The sequence below is a fragment of the Dromaius novaehollandiae genome, chromosome 8, assembly GCF_036370855.1.
Source record: "Dromaius novaehollandiae isolate bDroNov1 chromosome 8, bDroNov1.hap1, whole genome shotgun sequence".
In the NCBI taxonomy this organism is placed as follows: Eukaryota; Metazoa; Chordata; class Aves; order Casuariiformes; family Dromaiidae; genus Dromaius; species Dromaius novaehollandiae.
Genome location: NC_088105.1, coordinates 20,252,160 through 20,276,360, shown reverse-complemented (window position 1 = coordinate 20,276,360; position 24,201 = coordinate 20,252,160). Strand labels below are relative to the sequence as shown.

General features: G+C 40.4%; 1 protein-coding gene across 5 annotated transcripts in view; it reads right to left on the bottom strand.

Moving 5' to 3' along the window:
• CDC14A (cell division cycle 14A) overlaps positions 1-24,201 on the bottom strand; it is a 67,154-nt gene that overhangs the window by 41,834 nt on the left and 1,119 nt on the right. For 3 of the 5 annotated variants that reach the window (XM_026094260.2, XM_064515841.1, XM_026094259.2), the window contains exons 2-4: positions 23,873-23,963; positions 8,200-8,275; positions 291-383 (exon numbers count right to left, since the gene is read on the bottom strand). In XM_026094260.2, coding sequence (XP_025950045.1) covers positions 291-383; positions 8,200-8,241 — 135 coding nt within the window. In that variant the 5' untranslated portion in view covers positions 8,242-8,275; positions 23,873-23,963. Of the gene's footprint in view, positions 1-290; positions 384-8,199; positions 8,276-14,488; positions 19,720-23,872; positions 23,964-24,201 lie in introns of those variants that run through there. The other 2 variants (XM_064515840.1, XM_064515838.1) reach the window with 2 other exon arrangements.

The window sequence follows — 24,201 nt, the reverse complement described above, 5'->3', positions numbered from 1 at the left end:
CCCATAAACAATAACTTTTTTGAAAGAAAGTAGTTTCTTGCACTTTGCTTTGGTAATGCATGCAAGTTTGAGACACCTCTTTATCTGATGAAGAAACTTAACTGAGGTAAAGTGTCAAAGACACAACTTCTTCCCTAACACTCATATGTCAGAATTTTCAAAGATAATTTAGAGAAGAATTAAACAATCTGACTACCTCCCTAAAGGAGCATCCCTTAAGATGCTACTTTATATATAACAAGCATCTCTTAAGGAAGGTTAGAAGCATCCATGTGGTAAGTGGTACTTACAGCATATGCACCTATTAAGAAGGCTGCATTTGCTCGTTTCCGCTGGTCAAAACTGGTGTAGTAAACTATCTTCTTTCTTGATAGACTGAAAGACTGTGAAGCAAGTACAAACAGACAAAAAAAGAAATCAGACAGCATCTTTACTGAGAGAAGAATATACTTTAAAGAGTCACTTTTCTGAAACTGAAAAAATAAGTCAGTAAAAAGTTGTTATAAAGAGCTTCTGAAAGTTATAGAAGGAAAAATTTATTGATATCTTAATCAAGAAGATTGTTTACGGTAAGAGTGAAGGGAAATACTTACTGTATTCATGCATATCTATTAATTCTGCTATGTGAAAATATCCTATAAAATGCAGTTGAACCAAAATAATAAACCCAGCCCTCCCACCTGTCAAATCTCTTTAGCACCTAATTCCTTTAGGATGATGGACACACTCTATATTAAAAAAAAGAAAAAAGAAAAAGATCCTGAAGTATTCAGTTTTATAGGCATTTTATGAGTTAAATAACACACATCTACACCACCTAAAAACAGGGTGACAACATCTTGAAAAAGTAAGAGTTCATTCAAAAAGTTGATTGTACAAGTGAACAGCTCGAGACAAAGCTAGGCACAGAAAAAAAATCAGTAATGCTTGTGGCTCTTCTTTCTTTAGAAAGGAACAAAACCTCCATCAGAATCTCCTGGACAAAACTCCCAATGAGAAACAAGACTAAACACACACCTGAAATGAACAATAATGACAAACTGCAGCAGAACTATTTAAAGCCAGAGAAAGCTAGAATTATGCCACTTAAAACCATGGCAAGTTGGACAGTTTATTGCAGTCTTCTCTTTACTTCATGAATTGCTATACTTTCATTATATTCTGCAACATTATCATACATGTTTTTCCTGACAGATTTCCACAGTACTACTAGTTTTTGAGGAATGCTCAGGTACAGGTATACTGGATTAAAATAACCTTCACATATTTAGAAGCTTAAGAGGTTGTGCAACGTTTGCTGGACTGCCTTTATTCTGATGCTACTGGTACCCAACTTCAGTTCTTTAACTCCTATTTGATGCTAATTTACTTTCTTTTCTATTCTCAGTACTGACGACACTTTTGGGGTGGCAAATGAGGCAACTGCTGCAGGAGTGTGTTTTAGTATATAAATTTGTGCCAACCATATCTTCCAGAAGTTCATAAACATTGATTCTTACCTTACATGTTGACGCAAATTTTAAGAAAGCCTCAGCTGCAGAAGTTTCTGCTGAAATTACTTCTTAGTTTTATAAAGGCCTTAGAGAATTTACAGTTTGCACCCTAAACTCCCCCTCCAACCCTCCCAAAAAAACAAATAGCTGCTAAGTTCAGGAGAAATCAATGTATCCATTATGATAAGCTCCTTACTCCCACCCTCCCCCCTAGAAATAGCCCCTTCAATAGTGGTTTTAACTGTGCATTTAAGCTTGCCTGATCACCCACTGCTTCCACAGGTAGATAAGGAATGAGAGTTGAATTAATGCAACTGAGCACATCTAAATAGGACTATAATCCCTCAAATAGATGTTTGAGGTCAGTTGGAAGGTGTCATATCTTGAGATCAACAGCAACTTCCCCCCCTGTGTACACGCAAACATACAGAGCTTAAGTAACTATTTAATTAGTGAAGTATTCAATTAATATTAAAACCTGACAAAATTAATTACAATAGTTGAAAATCTCTCCTTTCCTTCTCCTCCTTAATGTCTTCATTTTAGTGTTCTATAACTGAAATCCCACCCATAACGCGTAGGTGTGACAAGATTACAGTAGCTCTCCAACAGTGACAGAATTCCAATTATAACTACTGCTTAAAGAGGAGTTGTTCGTAACAGTTTACAGTTCACCTGAAACATTACTTGAAACTGCAAAAAGCTCATTCTGCTAGCTAGCCAAGAGTAAGTTCTATTTAATGAGACTACATTTCACGTTTCATAATTTTAGTGAATAGATTTCATTTTAGAAAATGGGTAGACGAAGTCAGTCCAGTTCTGAGACAATTTTGTACCCGAACTGTCCAAGAAAGTGACAGTCATTTAAATGACATCAATATAGCATTCCACTGCTTCTATTTAATCTCAAAATGCAAAAGTTTAATCCTTATGAGCCATATTGCTATATTGAATACTTAAGTTTTTTTGAATCATGACTAAAGTTTTAACACAAAATTGAAAACTGACATTTACTGAATGGCAGTAAAAACTACCTTGTAGCATACGAAGCTGAGGAAAGTTGCATTAGGATTTTACGTTTCAGAAGTCTACAAAATGGATCACTATTTTTGTCTGCATGAGTTACAGAAAAACCTTATTTAGATGAATTTTAAAGTAAATGTTTGCTGAAGTTACAACAATACAATGACTATGGACACTAAAACACAAATTCTCTGCTCAGCTCAGTTACACTTTCAATACCAATGCTAAGCTATACAAATTATAAAATAAAATCAGCCTATTGATTTTTCTACCATGTTTAACAAGCTAAGTCTAGTCCTTAGGCTATATTCAATTACAAGAATAGTTAAACACTTTTTTTTTTTAAGTAACTATCTTTTACAGCTCCACCTGAACGGATGAGGGCTTTAGCTCCCTTAAATGTTTTGCTTCTCTGAAAGGTAGAGGGTAAGGAAGAAAAAGTGAGACCAAAAACTTGTCAATAAGGAATTCTGCAATAAGGAATTCTGCAATAAGGTTTGTTTAAAGAATAGCTACAGTTAAAGATAACGTAGTAGGAAGTAACCCAGGGCTAATTTAGTAACAAACAAAGTGTGCCTCTCCCCATCCCCCCCTTTTTGAAATCTAAATTTTATACATGAACCGTGAAGCACTGAGGATATTTTTATTTATCAACCACAAAAAAATTCTTGGTAGTGTTGCACATATTAGAACACAATGTTACAGAAGAACAGTCTCTGTCAAGATACATTCTAGAGGAGTATACTCAAGTTAAGTTGCAGGCACTTAACAAAAAAGACCTTTTTCATGCAATCTCTGCTTTTAGTTCAAGAAATGTAGCAGGTTTTGTTTTAGATGAAGCAAATTCATTAATTTATATAAGAGAATTCCAGAATGTGTTATTTTCATTTTAAAATTACTTCTATTTTAACATAGATCAGCTGTTGTTTCTTGAAGACATCAAGAGACTTACTTGTATAGAAAATGACAACAGCTTTAGAAAGTGCCACTGTGGTCAATTACTAGCTCAGCATCTCTTTAAAACCATCATCAGATCGTCACCATCATCACATTGTTTACCTAAAGAACATGGTTTAATATACTTGTATCATTCCGCAATAAGTTACCACAATGTGTTTAATAAATCTGGATCAACACAAATACTACACATAAAAAAGTGAATACGAAGTCTGCAAATTTGTCATAGAAAGTGATGTATTAAAACTAGTACAAGCAACCTCACTCAAAACCTAAGCCATGCTAAGGAGAGAGCTTGCAACTACTACAGTTTCATGCCTGTGACTAGCAGGTTATTTGTATTAAAACAAAAACAAACCAAAAGTCTCCAATTCAGCAGCAATACAGCTGGGTATGAGGAAGGTTAACCCCACAGTTCATAAGTCTGCCAGAACTTTCCCTCTCCCGTCTTTGATCTTCCATAACTTGTATCATCAGTCACAGCAACTCTCCTTCTCACTGATTACCCCTGCTTCTATCAAGGTTGTCCAAGGTTAAGGTTAAACACACAAAAAACACAGTAGTTTTGTTTAAGTCTGACTTTATAAAAATGGTTTAACAGAAAAAAAAAAAAATCACTTCATAATGGAATCAATTGCTTAGCCAAGCATTTTTACCAAACAGAACTCAAAGAACAAGTAGGAGGATAGCGCAGCCAAGCATTCTTTCTTGCTGTTGACTGGGCTAGTCAAAATAGCGGCAGATCATCTCCATAGCAATCAAAACATTATAATTGTAACAAGGTCAGTAAGGCTTTCCTGTAAAGCATAACTTCAGTACTTTACCTCCAACTTGCTCAGAAAAGGAATATATTTGAAAGAGTTCTTCAGCAATTCACAGCAGAACTATTCGCTATTTTAATCAGTCAGCACAAAGTTATAGTAGTTTACTTTAACACATTGATCTGCCTTTAGCACATCAAAATAAAGGACCCCTTCTTCCCTTCCCCCCTCAAGAAAGGGCAGGGAAAGCAGGAAATTGCCTCCATGTTTAACCCTCTCCCAAAACAGAAACAGAAAAACATAGCTGTAGGACTTGAAGGGGGAAGTTTTTTTGTTTTTTTTTTTTAAATGAGATCTTATTCTCACTTCTCCTGTCCCTATTTATAGAAACCTTAAACTTAATAAAAATCTAAGCCTTGAATTCTTTTTGAAACACTACATCTACCTACAAAAGTAATCACAACATTTTGTGCACAATTTTTGCCAGTTTGTTCTTATATTCTTTTCATAAAAAATTGTATATGAAGTGATGAAGCATTAAAAATAAGATGCACGTCTCAGATATTCACTGCTTTGTAACATGCATAAGCTTCCTGTTTCAAGATGACTGCTGCCAGATCTGTTGACATACCATCCAGTGGTGATGTTTTAGATTATTACAGATTAAAACAGAAAAGTTTCAGATTTGACTTAGTCTCAAGAAATAGTAAGGCTGTTTTTGATTCACTCCTGTGAACTCAGCTCATCAGGTCTTTCCATTGTGTCAAGACACAAGTTAACTCATACAGGAAAACCTCTGCCACTAAACCACAGCCAGCTAAAGCATGGCTTCATCTTTGTAAAACCTATTAATGTCCTATGTTAATCCAACTACATTAACAGGCTTTTTTGACCATGGAGACAGGGCCATACCTTTAAAGTTTTAAGAAGAAAGAGTAATTAATTCATACTTTTTATTTATTTATTTTAACAAGGCCAAAGTAAGAAGACCAGAAAAAAGTTCTGTGAATAGCTGCCTCAGACTAGGACAGGACAGGAGTGTGGAACAGAAAGGAGGAGGCTAATCTCCACCAGTATCACAACCAGGCAACACAGTACAGGAAGCAATACATGACTGGGAGAAGAAAAAAGTGCACTGAGTCAGGAAACATACCAAGACAAATGGGAATGGGCAGAGGAAAAAACTAACCGATTTGAGGAAATAAACTGGGACAGGTTGGCAGATACGCAAAAGAGAGGTTTGGATGGTAAGCTCACTGAAATATATTAAGACCTGAGCAAAGCAATGAAGAAAAGTAACTCAAATAGGAAAGAGACAGAAAAGTCACACTTGTCATAGGTAACACAATGGAAGCTTTAGGTATGCCGATTCAAAGATAACTAATACTGTTTATTTGGAAAAGAGTTTATAGAACTCTAGCACCAGGTGAAAATCATCATACATTTGCTGCTGCAATTGTTCACTGCATCAATGCCTTTCTGGTGGGCAAGTCAGAGGTCATGAACTTCTTGTCCTACACTAGTTAGGCTCAGGAAGCCTAGGCTGAAGGAATCCCCTGAGGGACACTTGTGAAGGAGAGACATGAGAAGGTGAAGCACAGCAGGGTAGAAACTGAATCCACAGTTCTCAATCAGTGAAGCCCAGCAGCAGTCTTCTGTAGCTGTGTCTGCAATAAATACTAGATGCAGGCTTCAGCCCTGGGCTTTGGTCTTACAAGGCTACTTACCTATTGCTGATAATACGTAAATTGGGGCAGAGCCTGGCATATCTCTCAGCTATCAGAAAGGCAAAGCTCATATCAACAGTTACTGGGCTACTGGGATCTACTCATGTGAAAGTCTTTACACCACTCAGTTGGGACTCTAAGCTTAAGCTGCTTGATCTGAGGTGTTACTTTCAAGCGACTGAACTATCGGGTCACCCTCCTCTATTACACACCAGTAGTTTGAATCAACCTATTTGGAATTGGCCTCTGGTAAGTAGGCAGCAAACAGCACCTCCTCCCAGCTGAGGCCAGAGCTGATCTGCGTAAGAGTTTTGTGCTGTTCCTGACAATTCGGACTCTAAACCTAGTGGTGCAAGCTTTTTTATTTTGCTTTTTTTCAAAATCTAGAAGTTACATTATAGTAACTTTAAGGTTTGCTAAATCAACCCAGGAAATGTCTGTTATTCATTTAGTTTCAATTTGTCTCCCTCATGTACTGATTCATTAGAATGTATGATCTTTATACTATTACGATCACAAACCATGTATGACTAGCAGCTTGCCTCATTCAGTGCAGATGACAGACTTGAAACAAGAATAAAGACTATAAAGACATTTCTGTTTAACACTGAGGCACTTAAAACCAAGGTCTGAAGTATTTGCTGGTTGTGTTCTTATCTTCCAGGGGAAAAATCTTGGGATTTTGGGCCCAGTTTGAAGGAGTTACAGCTCAACTACAAAGTATGAGGAGACTCTGTACTCACATCTAGAACTGATCCCAGCTTCAACTTGAATCTGGAAGTCAGGACTAATCTCTCTCTATTTCTCATAGCCACAGTGAAAGTTAGAATATTATTATTTTTATTTGGGTATTCTGTGGAGTCACTACTTTACAGAGTAAGCTTCCTCCACAGCAGGATTTGAATATTTTAATAACTCAAATATGAGGTCATAAACAGAAGAATTAAAGTTAAGAAAATCCAAAAAACTAAAATAGCTTTCTTGTGAATCAGCACCATTCATCACGTTTGAATGGCACAGTGGCAACTGAAACTAGGATGATATAAAATAGTGCATCTGGAAGCTATATTTAGTGTTAAAACAAAAAAAGCCAACCAATTTAATGGTAATTCTTTTCCAGTATGATGCTTCTTCTGATATAAGAATCCTCCTAACAGTGGCCAGTGCTATCACTGTTGTCCCTTTTTACATTTTAAAACCTTTCTATTAAAAAATATTAGACCTGTTACTAAAAGGAGGGGAAAATCATAGACACCTATATTTAGTGAAAGATTTCTTGGTATTTGCACACCAGTAATACTAATTAGTACTGTTAGAATTAAAAGCATCTGTTTCATTTCTTGCAATTAATTTTCTATACACGCTACAAATCCCTTTTTCTTGGGCATTTGGGGACAGGGTTAAACTTACAGCTATGCGATCAAGCTTGTGGTTTTATGATAGGACAGTGTTGTTTTAACAGAACTAAATCACAGCCACCTCAGACTTTACTGCTGCATTCAGAAATTCTAGACAGCAAGTTTAAAAGAAAGGACAAATACTCTGCCATTGAGAGAAAAGCTACTGTGGTACCTAAAGAAGATACTAAAGGTGTCTCTTTCTTGTGTAGTGCAATTCAAAACTCAGTCTTGAATCTACAACCGTTACACAGAGGCAGGAAACAAGAAAGCTCCCGGGGAGAAATTAATAGGAATGACACTTCTACAAGCAAGATAAACAGAGACAATTTTCATATGGATGACAACGTTTCCATACTACTACTAGAAGCAACACTAAACTGAAAAAGACTGAAGTTTCAATTTCTCCACTGAAAGAGATTAAACTTAAATAGTGCAATTTTGGGTCCATGCTTTCTTCTTGTTCATGCCCTTTTTTCAGTACCTGGTCTTCCATCATTCATACCAGCACACCTGCTTCATTAGCTGTAAATCCATGAAATATGCACACAACCACAGACTCTGGTTTCTATTTTGTTACTCACTATTTTGTCTTGAAGCTAAGACATGAAAAATGGTGAGCGCATCCTTCAGTGGCTCAGCTGCTAAGCAATTACAGTGCAGATTCCTTTTTACATTCTCCAAAGGGGAAAAAATTCAGGACAAAGGAGAAGACTCTTTAAGCTTAATAGTAAACATCTAGATAATGAATATCTAATAACTGCTTTCAAACTGGGTAATAGCATTTGAAGTTGCATTTTCAGGAATAAAAATTTAGAATAAAGGTTAAAACAAAGCTTACCTTTAACTTCTTATTTAGCTTACAGCAATATCTGTATAACATTGCCAAATTTAAAGGTCCAAAATCTCCATAGAAACTGGGAGAAAAGAGAACAAAAACATCATTGTTATTTATACAAAAGAGCTAAGCAAATTTCAATAAGCATTGTGTTGATAGTTAAATCTACCTGTGGGCAATAGTGAGTAACGATGGCAATATACATGGTGTACCAGATATGCCCTCTACCAATTCAATTATGAGAAAGATAGCAACACATTTTATTTGAAAGCATTTGTAGCTTCAGCAACTACATTTTTCATTACTTATGTACAGTTTAACTGCGGAAGATTCTTTTTCTTCACCCCAGAAAATCCAATCTAGCTTTGGCCAAGATTAGAGAAGAACGGAGTAGAAAACTTCAAGACATGACCCTTTTTAGTCATGCCGATATCATCCTTGTTATATACTCATCTTAAGCAGTTACAGAGCCTCTATCATTACATACTATTAAGAACAGGCTAAGTAAATTTAATCTTACTACCCATAGGAAATTGTAATTAAAAATATCCAGTCTTGATCCTCCTTTGCAATTTAAAGCTATTTCTTTTCATCCCATCCTCCATGATTTCAGAAGCTATATATTATACATAAACTTGATATATCATTAAATTTCCCTTTTCCCTTTCCTGTTGCGTTGTCTCTAGGCTAAATTCTTCTAATTTATCATTTATTTTGTTTTCTGCATTTCAGATTATTCTTGTTGCTCCTTTCTAGATTCTCCTCGCACAGTTCACATTACCCTTGAAGAAGCTTCACCACTGTCCTCAGGATAAGAGCTACTAGCAGGAATAACCTATACAGGGAAATTACTGCGCCGCAGAAGTTGCTGGTAGGGATTCACAGTGTTCTTCCTCACTAACCCTTCATTCATACAGGCACCTTTACAAGTGTTAGCAACTTTTCTGCAAGCATCTTACTCTGCTACGACACCTTCTAGCCTTCTCCCTCCCCACCCAGTGTTCTAGATTGTTTACTTTTCAGAAAGTTGATTATGTTCCACTTAAACGTAAGGAAAAAAAAAAAACACCTTTTCCACTGTGAGGTGGTCAAACATTGGAAATGTTTGTGGAGTATCCCTCCTTGGAGATATTCAAAAGCCAACTGGGCAAGGCTCTGAGCAACCTGCTCTAGTTTGCCATGCTTTGAGCAGGGAAGTTAGACTAGACGGTCTCCAGAGGTCCCTTCCAACATCAACTATTCTGTGATTCTAAGTGAACAAAATGACAAAAGCGGGAGTGGTATATCTTTTTTGGCTTATAATGTTGTTAACGATCCTCCCCTCCACTACCAAGCTCCCTCGAATAAACAAAAAAAGACATGGCCTTTTCTGATCAGTCCCCAAAGTTTAACTGAACACACAGTTTATGTAAAGCATTGAAGAACTCCAGCCATGCTTTAGGATATTGAGTTTTTACTACTATTCATTTGTTAGAAGTACATCAGCATGAAGTCATATATTCTACTTCTACTGTTCTGCATGATTAATCTTAAACAAAAATGTAGGATAAGCACATTAAGATGTCTATCGTGGACAATTTCATTTGTAAATACAAATTAAGATAAGCTTAAGTTGTCCTAACATTTGGCATAAGGTTTCTCTTTCTATTTTGGTGGAGGGGAGGACAAAATACATTTTAATCAATCAATCCATGAACTAACAGTATATTTCTGCCTGTACACAGAATTGACAAAATAAAGCTATTCAGGATGTCTCAGCAACCAAGCTAAAAATGCCACAATCTTAGACTGACTATTCCTCCATCACTTACTACCATTAAGCATGCACTGCTTCCCCTAATGGGGGGGGGGGGGGGGGAGAGCATCAATGCTTGACAGACTAGTATTATCAGTTTGTCTGTGCTACAAAAACAAGATATTTGTCAGAATCCAACCACAATCAGAAAGGAAAGGCACTTCTGGTCACTAATGTTCAGCATTACCCACACACCAAAACACACTGGCAATTCCTGATTCATTTACACAACACCATGTGGGCAGAATAAACAAGCCATTATCTCTGTTGATAACAGATTGTGACACTGTGGGGGGGGGGAAAAGATTATTTGTGTCACACTGTTTACATGAGTAATTTTGAATTTCTCTACTTAATACCTCTAAACAGCAATAAGTTTGAAAAGAAAAATTTAATAGGGCTAGGTGAAACAAGTACTTTCCAATCCTCCAAACCAGAGAGTTCTCTGAAGGGGGGGGGAGAGGGCCTTTGTATTTAAGTCAATGAACTCTGATCTACAAACTCCTTCAATTTATATCCTTAAAACTAAATACAATTTCTAACATGTTTAAACAGAAGAGTTTTCATCTAATCCATTCTTATTATTTTTAGTAATAAAAGTCCATTTTGTACTTTCATTTGGAGATACTTAATCCTAACTCAGACAGAGGATTTTCTTCTTAAGAACAGAATTTTCACCAAGTTAAAGTTAAGTAGAAAGATGGGAAATAGTAGAGGGGAAACTAAGTCATCCTCTGCATAAAGACTTTTATCTGGCAAAAGTTAAAGGCAAAAACCATAGCAGAAATCAAATCTGTTTATATGACAGTCATTGATTAAAAAAAAAAAAATCCAGCCACTGTTAGCTTATTTCTCTCTTTCAAAAGTAATAGATTGTGTCTAGGTGTTTTTTCCAGGCATTTGTATATAATAAAAAAGCTATCAGGATGCCCCTGATGATTAAACCAGTCAAGATCTTGAGACAATCATTTTTGATAGAGGCAGAAACCAGATATAAGGAGCAGAAGATAATGAAATATAGATTAATACCATACTTATATTTTGTTTTAATCAAGTACTTGGATGACACCTTTAAAATTATTCTTCCCCTCATCCCATGAAAGTTTGCAATCCATACAGATATGTGTGTGTGTAAAAAAAAAAAAAAAAAAAAATATATATATATATACATATATATATACATATATATATACACATATATATACACACACACACACATATATATATATATATATATTTATATATTTATACACACACAGACACTTCTTACACTAGGAAGTAGCCAAGCCCCAGACTACTAGATGAATATTTAAATAGTCTCCTTTGAAAGTACTTCCATAATGCTTCCCAGGAGTGGTAGCAGATGTTTGTTGTATCTGTATTTTCCTTAGAACTAACTCCTAGACTGACACCCTTCCTAGGAGTGCTGACAGCTTATCACCTGAGGCATTTGCTGAAGTGTATCACAGGAACTGTTATTCATCTATTCTGTTATGCAAGCAATTACTGTATGTTATTCCAGGGAGTTTAAAGGTGAAAGACTAATCCATAACTCTTTAGGACAGTAGTTGTGGTTGCTTCTAACTGCAGTTCCACTAACCACTAAACCTCTATTGAGCTGGGATGCCACCTAAAAGTGCCACACATCAGCTCAAGCCTTGGGTGTCTCTTTTGAACTCTAAATCCACTTTTTTGTGAGCATTTGAAAACCACTGACTCTAGCACAGCAGCTGAGTGATAAACAGCTTCCATACATTAAACGGACAGTTGGAACCTGGTTATGGTCAGTGAAGGAGAGTTACAGCCATGCAGTCTTTGAACTGAATTGGTAACTTCCATCTTAACATCACAATCAATCTATTTGTCACCAAGGTGTCAAGTTAACTTTCAGAGAGAAACTATTATTTATATTGTACCCTAAAAGTCCAATGTTGAAAACTTTCTGTGTGTGCTCTGAATCCAGCTATTAAGCAGTAGAAGAACTAGCCACTGGAGAAGTGGCCAACAGGCTGCTACAAATATATGCATCAAATGTAGGCTGAACACATTAAGTTCCACAGAAAGTTTCTGGATGAAAGCCAAAAGGATAAATCCACAAATTCATTACAACTTAACTCTTCTGGTCAAGAAAACTTACTTTCACAATCATCTTACTTCCACTACTACTTCCCAAGGTCTCTCCCTCCTTCCCACTACTCAAGTGTGTGAAACAAGGTGGGAAGCCCAGTAATGCTGTGTCCCGGCTCTAGTCCCAGCAATTCCAGCAACACGTAAATTGTCAGGAGCTTTCTTATCCAAGTTAAGACACAATCCTCAACACCTAATACGACTTAGGGATTGCATGCTCTGCACAGAGCAAGGAAGATGCAGTGAACGTAACACTAAAAGCTATATACCACTCCATTACTTGCATCTGGAGGCAGGAAAAATGTAGAGGCTCTGAATTATGCAGAAGGGCACCAGGTACTCACTCCATTTCCCCTTGCATGTTCCAAATCCTCCTCAAAAACCTGGTTCTTCAAAATCCAAGAATAGGGCATAGCTCCAAATTATAGAACGAAATAGGCATTCCAAAAACTTGCATTTTTAATACAATGGTCCTTGAAGTCAAGAACAAAGCATTAATGAATAGATTCTCCAATAAGGAGTTTGTCTATAGAACAATCTTCAGAACACATCAAAAACCTACTCCCTTTGAAGGGGGCGTTGGGGTCCTCCTAACAGAATCCAGGTTTCTTATAAGGGGTTTTTGTATCAAGCTACCCTCCTGTCCAATATAAAACAGGGGCCTAGAGAACAGAAGATCTGTTCTGTTCCTATACCACTTTATTGCGAACAAAAGAAGAAACTTCAATATTTTTGTCAACTGTTTTCCCATGTGAAGAAGTGAGAACAGATATTCCAAAACAACATGTGTATATACAGTTTATTAAATTGTTAGACTGGAAAGAACACCACAAGTGTTAAAGTATAGCACATCAGAAGTTTCAAATGTAAAGTTATGCCAGTTATCCATGTCCTACAGAAGGTCTGACACTCCCAGTTCTCAGGTCTTCTGATTTCATAGTGATCTTCTGGTTTAGAGTGCATTTAAAATCTCTCATTTAAGTGGGAGAACAAAATAAGCCTAGAGTACTATTCTTACTTATAATCTAATAACAGCTTTTGATATCTAGTTGTTTCAGTATATGAAGTTCTGCTACTCAGTATTTATACACATTGACAAAAGAGTGAGAATTTTAAAAAGTTTTCCAAATAAGTTTTTTTTTTTGTAGGCTCTAGCCTACCAAGTTATCTTGGTCATCTGATCCTCAAGTTCAGATCTTCAGAAGCTGCTAAACTGAACAAAGAACTCACTATACTCTGTGTGAAATAACAGCTCTGTTTTTTGTAACAGGGCTACTTTAAAGTTTTCTTTTTCTTTTCAAGTGATACAAGCCAATGAATGATATAGAAGTTAAGGTTTCCTATACAAGTGCTGTTACTGGATAGCCATAGTTAAGCAAGGAAGTATTTTACTCCAAGCAAAAAAACCAAGTTTACTCTCACTCTTCTTACAGGAAAGATAAGCTGCTTTTTTGAATACACACATGCAACAAAGGAAACACTTCTATGAGTGAAGGTCTGAAGAGTACTAATTTAATTTTGTTTTAACTAAGCATTTGAGAATCTTGCTCTATTGCTTCTTGAACTCAAAAATGCAGCTAACATTCTTAGGACTGCTGTGAAATGGGGAAGTAATATACTATGCTTTAAAAGAAAAAAAAATAAAGTTTTAGCATTTAAGATAGTATATATAAAGAATGTCACACTAATTACTTTTACAGCTGTTCACAAGATGTCAGAGAGACTAAATGTGCAAAAAGCAGTTTATGCAAGAGATCTGAAGTCAGAATAAATGTGTATAAAAATATGATTTATGAAAACTGCCATTATAATTTAATCAAGAAGAGAGATTCCTGTTTCTCATTAACTAGAAGTTTTATTCTTCTATTTGAGCCACATACTCAATGTTGAAAGAACACAAAAAGTTGCTTTGATAAAAATAAGTGACAGCCTATTACAAGTTAACCAGTCAAGTGTAGTATTCCCAATCCAGATTTGTTTACTGAAAGGTGAAACACAAAAGACACTATTCTTAGAGAAGAAAAAGTTTTCTACTGGTGCCTAACTCACTAATTGAGGTCCTGCCAAGACAAGGCTTGTCTACCTGCCAAATGACAGTTTTCACCAAGCTGGATTATTTCTCATCAACCCCATTTCCCTGAAGCAATAGTTACCTACCTGCACTACATTACCCTGAAAGATCATATAGATCATATTCTCTTAGAAGTAGTAGTGCAGGCTCTCTCAGGCAGGACTGCAGAAAGTTTCAGAGAGAGAGACTAACATAAAGTCTTACAGAAATTGTCGCCTTCTGATGCGACACTCTCCCGTTCGCCTGAGACGGCACGGAGGCTCCCCCAGCCTCCGGGCCAATGAGCACTGACACCAATATGAGGATGCTGCAAATGGCGTTTATTGTACGCATGTATTTGCTTATATACCTACAAGCACACTGCTATCTCTACGTCATATCCTTCCTCTTCCTTCCTCTTTCCGTGCCATCGCGAGATCTTCCGATCGCCGTTCCCTACATCTCCCCCTCCCCATGCTTTGACTATGCTATTTGCTTTAAATTGCCGTGTCGCGGGTTAAGCGTTCATAGTGTAGGTGTGGGTGGGACCACCCCTTTTCTAGCAGTTGTCTTACCAAGCATCTAAACACTAGTCTACATACTAATATACCTAGCACGAGCATCAGTAGCAGGTGCAACTCTTCTATTAGTAATTGCCTGGCCCATGGTCCTAGCCCAAGCCAATTACCACTACTGAACCCAGAAGGTCAAGCTCTTGCGGGTCCCAGGGCAATGACGCATTCAGCGTGTCAATGCTCTCTCAGCTTTGGTAGGTCTACGGTCAAATTCAATGGGACCCCTATTAAGCATGTCTTAAAAGGGCTGCCCCGCACCCACCAACGTCAGGCAAAATTGCTTATTTCCTGTCCGGTTTGCCAGGTGAGTCATAGATTGTTACTACCCCATTTCACTAACATTGGTTCGCCTTTCACCCCTTGGAGTTCCAGTCCCAGCATCGCTACGAGGAGAGCTACTTGGGTTGCTCCCCCTGCCATCTTCTCGGGTTTTCTGGTTACGCGTTCTTCTTGTGGTTTCACGCGCCTTTTCTCATCTGTTCTTCTTCTCCTGTCTGCTGTCTTTGCTGCTAGAAGGGATCATCAGCTTTTCAGGGTGGTCCTCCCCTGCAATAAAACTCAGACATTCATTAATTCACCTGACTCTCTGCTTCCTGTCTTGTCCTTGCCCTGAGGTCTGGGCGTACCCACTTCATAGGGACCCATCTTACCATTTCTCCCTGCCTGACCGCTGCATACCCTCGTCCTTGGGTTACCAGCTGCCACCCCTCTTCCCATTCCCCTTTTTCCGGGATTCGAACCTTTACGTCTGGTCCCTCGTGCATCGCTCGGACCACCCAATGCTTTTCCGCTGGCGTCTTGTTCTCCTCCCCCCTGATGAACTGATTCAGACCGAATAAGGCGCGCATAATTATTTCTGATTGTTTGTGCGCGGGGATTCTTTGTGTATATCCTTCCCCCTCCCCAAGAATCTCGATCCTTTGCTTTAAAGTGCGGTTTGCTCGCTCGACAATGGCTTGACCTGTGCTATTATAGGCAATACCGTGCACTAGCTTAATTCCCCACCGTACGGCCCATTCTCTCGTGCTTTGCGCTGTGAAACACGTGCCGTTGTCTGTTTTAATAGTTTCTGGGGCACCCAGCCAGGCCATTGCCGTGTGCCAATGCAACTGTGCCGCCCGCGCTGTGACTCGTTTATGTTGGGTCGCAACGATGATACCGCTGTGTGTGTCTACTGTGACAGCCAGCCAGGGCCGTGGTCGAAGTCGCTGGCACATTGTGAAGTCCGTTTGCCATATTTGGTTTCCTTTCAGCCCCCTGGGGTTGATGCCGGCGCCCCACAGGGGGGTTTTTTGGCAATATGGGCAAGCCGCAACCACTTCACGAGCCGTGGTGAGGGGGATGTTGCAGCTTTTTGCCAGTGCTTTTGCACCAACATGGAGAAGGTCGTGCACCTGCCTTGCTTCTGCGACTGTCCACACACCTTTGGCCGCTTGATCGGCTTTATTGTTGCCTTCTTGGTACACTCCTTGGATTGCCTCATGACTCCGAACATGAATAACAGAGGCAGTGGCCCGCCGTTGTTGTAGGGCTTCTTCTAGCATTAGCGCAATGGGCGATCCGGCCCATCCGGGTAATGACATGTTGTGTAACAATTTAAAGACGAACATGGAGTCTGTCACTACATTCAAATGCTCTTCTGGCCACATTTGCAATGCCTGCGCCACAGCTCGGGCCTCTAAATGCTGTACGCTACTGTCCGGCTCGCTGATCTTCACTCGGTGCCATTGGGCCTTTTGATCTTGCCACACAACAACCGCTGCCCTGGTCACCGATGACGCGTCGGTGAACACTGTGCGCCCTGGTGCAGGTCGCTGTAGCACTCGGGCTTTCAGATGGGGCCGAAGGACGGTGAGGTGTGTATACATCTCCAGCACAGGTGATAATCTGATTGTTCCTGGGAATCCTTCTAAAGCTATTGCTATACTATCTTGTTTCTGGACCACGCTGTCCCATTGACTCCTTTTTACCGGCAGGTAAATGGACTCAGGCTCCTTCGCGAAGTGCCGAACGGTGGCGGTTCGTCCCTTCTGTATCATCTGTGCCAACGCTGTTACGATTGTGACGTATGCCGTACTTATTTGGTTTGACACTATCCACCATACGACTTCCGGACGCTCCGGTGTCCCTTGTCCTAGAACGCCTATGGCTCCTGTTCTTGTAACTGCCACGTACAGATTGATTGGTCTGGCCGGGTCGTATCTCGTTACTCCGCCCTTTGCCATGAGATCTTCTATTTTTCGGAGGGCTTCTAACGCGTTCGGTGTCATCTGCCTCGGTTCCCAGGGTTTGTGGCCCTTGAGCAACTCGAACAGTGGCTCCATCCACTCCTTGGGAATACCTATCAGCCCTCGCAGCCATTGGAGAGCTCCAACCAATTGTTGTACATCATGCAACGTTCGTATCTCTTTATTGAGCTTTATCGGCTGTGGGACCACAGCTCTGGGGAGGATGGTGGTTCCCAGATAGTCGACAGATTCTCCCCTTTGTGTCTTCGCTTTCTGGACGTACAATCCCGCTTCATTTAGGCAGTTAATTACTGCCTGTTCTGCCTGATCGGTTTCTTGCTGGGTCTCTGCAGCTATTAGGAGGTCGTCCATGTAATGGATGATAAGCGCGCGTGGGAACTGCGCTCTTACCGGCTGCAATACCTTAGCTACTGCCGCCTGACAAATCGTAGGCGAATTTTTCATACCCTGCGGGAGGACTGTCCATTGATATCGTGCTGCTGGCTCCTGCAGATTCTCTGAGGGCAGTGTGAAGGCAAATCGAGCTTTGTCCTGAGGGGCTAATGGTATAGAGAAAAAGCAATCTTGGATATCCATCACCACAACTGGCCAATTCTTTGGTATTGCTGATGGTAGTGGCAACCCTGTTGTTTGATACATTCCAACATCACCGCTCCTTTTGCAGCGTCTGGTAAAGATGCAAGTTCTACTGCTGCCTGTAGCCTGTCACAAAACTTGTCAAACGGCTCTCCCACTCTCTGCTTCACAGTCATCCATGGCTCTGCCTGCTGCACCAGTGGCCCAATATCATCAAAGGCCTTTCGAGATGCTTCTGTTGTCACCAGTATCTCCCGAGGTGTCAGGCCCGCTGCCTGCTGCTGGGGTGTAGCCATGGCCGCATCATTTCCTCTTAACCGCGGTAGGGTGGATTGGCCCAGTGGGTTCTGCGGGTCTGCCTGTGCGGCCATCAACGCCTGCCGCAGGCGCGAGGTCCACGCTTCTTTCCACATAAGGACCATCGTGGGTGATAAAACCAGTCGCGCGAGGGCGCGACAATCCCACGGTATTAGGCCTCCCGCGTGTGCAGCGTCCAGCAACGTCTGTGTCACCGGGTGTCGCAGGCCCTGTTCTTGCACTGCTTTCAATAGCTGTTGTACCGTCTTTGGATCGAGGGGCATCCATTCCACTGCCCCCCCCCCCGGGGCAATTCGTACTGGGAAGGCCCCTATTGGCGCACGAAACTTGAGGCCACTCAGGGCACATTCCGTCGCTATCAGTTTCCAGTCTGTTAGGGGAATTTCTTTTCCCCCTCCCGCTTGGGTGAAACCTGCTGTCTCTGATGGCCCTCTTTGTTTAGCTGCTGCCTCTGATAGCCCTCTTTGTTTAGCTGTTGCCTCTAATAGCCCTCTTTGTTTAGCTATTGCCTCTGATAGCCCTCTTTGTTTAGCTGTTTCTTCTTCCAGAGCTGTAAGCAGCATAAACATCTGCTCCATATCTCTTGTGACTTTCCTCCTCTTTTTTTTTTTTTTTTTTTTTTTTTTTTTTTTTTTTTCTTTCTCCTTCGCCTCTGACTGCGGCGGGGGAACTCCGCCCTAGTTGCTGCACCTGAGTCTTCAGTCTCCTCCTTCCGCAATGCTGGTCGACGCCCACTCCTCTCTCGGCCAGCGCCATTTTTTCCCGGGTGCGGGACCCTCGGTTTTTCCCCTGCTTCTGGTCTTTCCCCTGCTTCTTCTCTTCTTTCGTTCTCCCACTGCACCCGAATCATGGCCCCCGGTAGCCAGTCTCGGGGATCATCCACTATAAGCAGTCTTTCCTTTTCTTCTGCCTCCTTCACTTTCACCTTGCTTTCTTTTCCTCTACCCGCCTCTGGCTTTTTCATATCTCGGTCTCCACAAAGGTCTCCTGGTTCTCCTAGTTCTCCCCCTTCCATCGTCCTCATCTCTTTCCACGGATACCGCGGCGGAGGCGGAGAAGAGGGCGTTACTGGGTAAGCCTCTGGAGTTTTTGCCTCCCCCTCTCCCCGCTCTGGATCTTGATTAACCGCCTCCTCCTTTATGTCTGTTTCCACACTCTCCGTTTTCACTTCATCCCCTACTATCGTCTCTCCCTCTATCGCCTCCGTTCGCTCCTCTGCGTTCGCTGCTGTCTGTGTTGCCATTTCCGCGGACATGTGTAGCGCCGCGCGGGCAGCCTGCCAGGTCTCAAGCTCCTCCCTAGTCCTTTCTAAAATGATCGTTATATCTCCCCACGTCTTAAGCTCTGCGGCCTTCTTAGTGGCCATAGCTCTCTGAGCAAGTGCACGAGTGCACTTCTCCCAGTTAGAAGGGGAAAAAATGTCCCCTGGTCTAACTATCGCTCCATCTTTCAGGAGCCGCCCGACGCAGTTCGCAACTGCATTCGCTCTCATAGAGAGCCCCCATTCCCGGGCACCCACGCGTATAACCTTAACTACCGCGTCCATGATCCGGATCCTCTCGACCGCCTGCGGTCCGCCGTCTCAGCTATCACGTCGGGGTCACCACTTGTCGCCTTCTGATGCGACACTCTCCCGTTCGCCTGAGACGGCACGGAGGCTCCCCCAGCCTCCGGGCCAATGAGCACTGACACCAATATGAGGATGCTGCAAATGGCGTTTATTGTACGCATGTATTTGCTTATATACCTACAAGCACACTGCTATCTCTACGTCATATCCTTCCTCTTCCTTCCTCTTTCCGTGCCATCGCGAGATCTTCCGATCGCCGTTCCCTACAAGAAATTGTGTGCGTGGGGGGAAGGTTGAGCCTTACAAGTTCAGAGTTGGATAAAACCATTCAGGTTTCTTCTTCTCTCAGCTGAAGAATTTGCATACAAGCTCTTCCTTAGCATGACAAGTTCAAGGTTAAATTGCAGCACATTTGATTGAAATAGTGACAGTTCTAGTAGTGACTTTCTAGTCAGCTAACATTTGAGATGTTCTTAAAAGCATTTAAACCATTCTTGTTTTTATTTTAAGAACTATGAATGTTTAAATAAGTGAGGACAATGTTATGAATTCATTAGAGCTGTTGACAGCTTGAAGGGGAAATTGGAGGCTAAGTACTCCAGATCATGTGTAATCAATCACACTTTGTGTATAATTTAGCGATAAATCATGTGACAAACTACAAGAGCAAGTCAGCATTTATCAGACCAAAACTTTCAAAACCATCAGATTTAGTGCTAGAGCGCTTTTGTTTATTAAACAGAGGTACACTGTTAACGTAAACCATTACATCCTTCTTGCTCTTCAAGAGTAAAAAAGGAGATGAGGCAGGGAACAGATTTTAAGTACGGAGCAATCCAATAATATGCTATTTATGATCATCAGACTAACAACCTACATATTCATTAGTTTTAACATCAAATACTGCTTCAACGAAAGGAAACTAATGCCTCAGTAAAGTCTGTTAAATAAACTTATGTAACACACTTAGAGCTATCGCTAAAGATGGTAGAAACAGCTCAAAGAAAAGAACTTATTTCTCTGCATAATGAAGTATCTATATCTAGTCACTAGAATGATGCATCCTAACAAAATTATGTCAATAAATGGTCATACTAACAAGATAACTTACATATCTCATAGGTGCCAAGAATTTTGTGTTTGAATAGATACCTCTTAACCTCCTACTTGGAAAAATCTGAACAACTCATTTGATTAAAAAAGCAGAAGTGGCCATAAAATCCTGATCCAGAAGAGTAGCAGAGGCAGGCTATTCTGAACAAGGACTAAACCCCCACCCCCCCCCCAAAAAAAAAACCCAACAACAAACCACACACTGTTCTGAGCCACAGCACTTCAAAGCTCACTTGAAAATACTCATTTTGCTGTCATGTAATAAATGTTTCTAACCACTTTCTCAGAAAGAAGGCTGCGTTTTTGGGGAAATGAGCAGGAAATCTGATTTGTTGTATTTAAGTTACACTCCATTACTATGTAGAGATAACCCCTGATGTCAGAGTCTCATTTTGCCGAGCATATGAAACATAACAGATGGATATCAAGCACAGTGATGAGTGTGAGGAAAAGGGAAGGTATAGCAGAAGCAGCATTTTCCTAAGACCCAGGAAACTTGCATTCTATTCCTCATTTTGCCATAGCTTTCTGATTTCAGATAGATATTGACAAAAATATAAGATGGGGACCCTTTCAGCACCAGCTTTTATTTCCTTAAGACAACACAAACTTTATCCAAGATAGAGGGAGGAGAAAAATCGGGCATTATCAGCATGCCATCAGGGAAAGTTTAGAACTGTTAGGTTATTACGTGCACTATATGTGTGCAATATGCACTCATACCACCCAGCAACTGTCACTTAGTTTCTACTCCATGATATGTAGATATACTTTAGCTTAGGAGTACAAAAGGAAAAGTACTAATACTGTTTCAAACATAGGATGACACCTTTAAAAGAGCCCAATACATCAGGAACTATCAATTCAAAAAAAAAAAAAAAAAAGTTACATGTCCAAGCTTCCAAGGTCTTCAGAAGTACCCTAGAAGATAACAAAAACTGCTTTCTTCCATTAACTTGTAATTATCTCCGGTATCATGGTTACATTCTAGCATGTGGTTAACTAGTTATACAGGTTAGGGAATATCCTAACTGAATTTTCTTTATACAATTTTAATGATTACAAATCTCTTTTTGCAGACTTTTTTGGACCCCCTCCCCCAGAAAACCATGCCAGTTACAATCCCTGGCTAGTACAAACATCTGTACCTAATCACACACGCACACCCTGCCTAGGAAGGGCAGAGATCACTCGCACACACCCTGCCCTTTAAGTTCAAACCCCACATGTGTTTTCTTCGCACTTTCTAGAACCATATTAAGAATTGGAAATAAAATACCTTATCAAGAATAACATGAAAGTCTTATGAGATACAAGGTCAATTTTTTCTCTCATTAAAAAACTGGAGCATATTCAAATAATATAAAAATTCAACTGGACAAGGCCTTGAGCAATCTGAATTAACATTAAAATCAGCCTTGCCATAGGGTGCTCTTGAGGTCCCTTCCAAACTGAATTATTCTATGACCATTACAGAACTTACTCTCAACCCAAACAGTTAAATATGAAAAATTATCTTTGAGAATGGATCACTGAAAATATCATGAGGGGACAACAGCTGAAGACTTAGAAGTGTCTGTAGAAAATAATAAACACCAAAACCTTAAGTTTTGCCCTGGAAGTAAGCGAGGAACCAAGAAAGATTACTTTCCACCCTAACAGAAGCAATAGATAAAGAAAAATCACTGGAGGAGGGGGAAGAATGGCTGATGCTCACAAGTATTTCATCTCATATAGTGTGTGTGTGTGTGGGGGGGGGGGAATTGTTTTTAAACTAGAGCACATAGCCTTTTCAGGGAGGAGGGGGAGGAGGGGGGGGCATTTGTTGCAGCAAACACTTTGTCACAGATCTGCCATCTACCATCAGTCCATCTAGGTACATAGTGCGGAGCCACTATGTGCAGACCAGCTAAACCCCTTGCATGAAATAGCCCTGATACTTCCTACAGAAATCCCTACATTTTCCTGAGAGAATCTTCTTTACCAGTGCTGCTCACTGCCATTAGAAAAGTGTGCAGTCTGTTCCAACCTGTCCTTTTCTTGACAAGGCAACTCAAGAGTTTACAGGAAATAGAGTTGTGAGTTGAATCAGTGTTGCTGGAAGGCTTTATATGACCCAAAGGCTGAACACTCCCGCATTAGCTACAAACATGACTCCTGTCCTATCCAGGTTATCAACCTCTCTGCCAGTTTAGTATGTCAGACTATGAACTGCAACAAGCGAGGACTGGATATTTGCTGGGTTTTGCTACTCCTGCCAAGACAGCACAGAACTGTCAACTTTCCTCTGCAAAAAAACAAGACCTTGTCCATCAAAGTCTTAAGTAAAGTAAGGAAAGCTGTGCACGGCTGATACTCTAGATGTTTAATGCTGTTTTACAACCCACAGCCTAAAGCTTACAGCCTCATTTTAAACACAAAATTGCTTGCAGTAAATCTTTTGGTTTTAAGTTCAGACCGTATAAATAATAACAGATGATCTGATAACAGTATAACAGTGATCTAATCAAGATACCAAAACAAGACAACTTAAAATAGATAAACATACTTTTGACTAACAAGTTTTCATCTGCCACAGAAATACTCGGATGTCCCATTGTTAAATGTTTATAGGAATAACCCTACTTAATTAAACAGGGCGATTACTTTATTCTTTCAGTGTACTTACTTCATGTCCCTTAGGATTACTCAAACTATGTTCAATTTAACTGTTAACCTTTTACGTGCTGTTAATGCGTTCTAAACACATGAATCTTTTACTTCACCAATAATACTTTTTCTGCTGTACTAAAGCTACAAAACCAACCAGAAATGCTACCTCAAAATCTTCTGAAGGCTTAAAAAAGTAAACTACAGATGTTTCTTGAAAGCAAAGCTAAGCTTTACAGAATCCTAAAAAGTATATGAAAGATGATTACTCTCTAGATGCATTTTTCTGTATAATAAGTATAAAGCTACTGTTTCATTTCAAACAGTCTTCTAGTTAAGACACCACCTAATAACATATAATTAGTCTTAAGGGATGTTCCCCAATTTATAGACAAATCCCGCAAAGCTCAGATATCCTATTCCTAGCTTAGCTACACCTGAAGTTATTTAACTGGTCTTGTCCTTTTTTTAAAACAGTAATCCTGTCAAACTAGTTTCAACTAAATTATAAATACATTCTGGCTGACTTTACACTGGTGCCATGCACACGTAGCTAAATGAGGCTGAATCGCTCCGTACAGTATCTGACAGCGCTGCAGAGAATCTCGGGTGATCGTTTTGAACACGCAAACCGCAAAAGACCGAAACACTTACTTTTCATAGACCAGCTCCTCATCAGTACAGAAGTAGTGCGTATTTACTGTACTTTTGGGTTTGTTTCGTAAAGTAGCAAAATACAACCGATCTGAAAGACAGTTTAGGGCAACAGCGTGAAGAGCGGCCCGCGGCACGGTGCTCCCCCCGGTCCCAGCCCGGCCCGGCGCGGCCCGCGGGCGGAAGCGGCACCGCCAAACCCTTTTTCTGCTGCGTGAGAGCTGGCGGGAGCGCGGGGTCGTCGTCCCCCCCCCCGGGGCTGGCGGGCCGGACACCCCTCGGGAAGGGATTTTAGAAGGGAAATTTTTGACCCGGGGCCGCAACACATA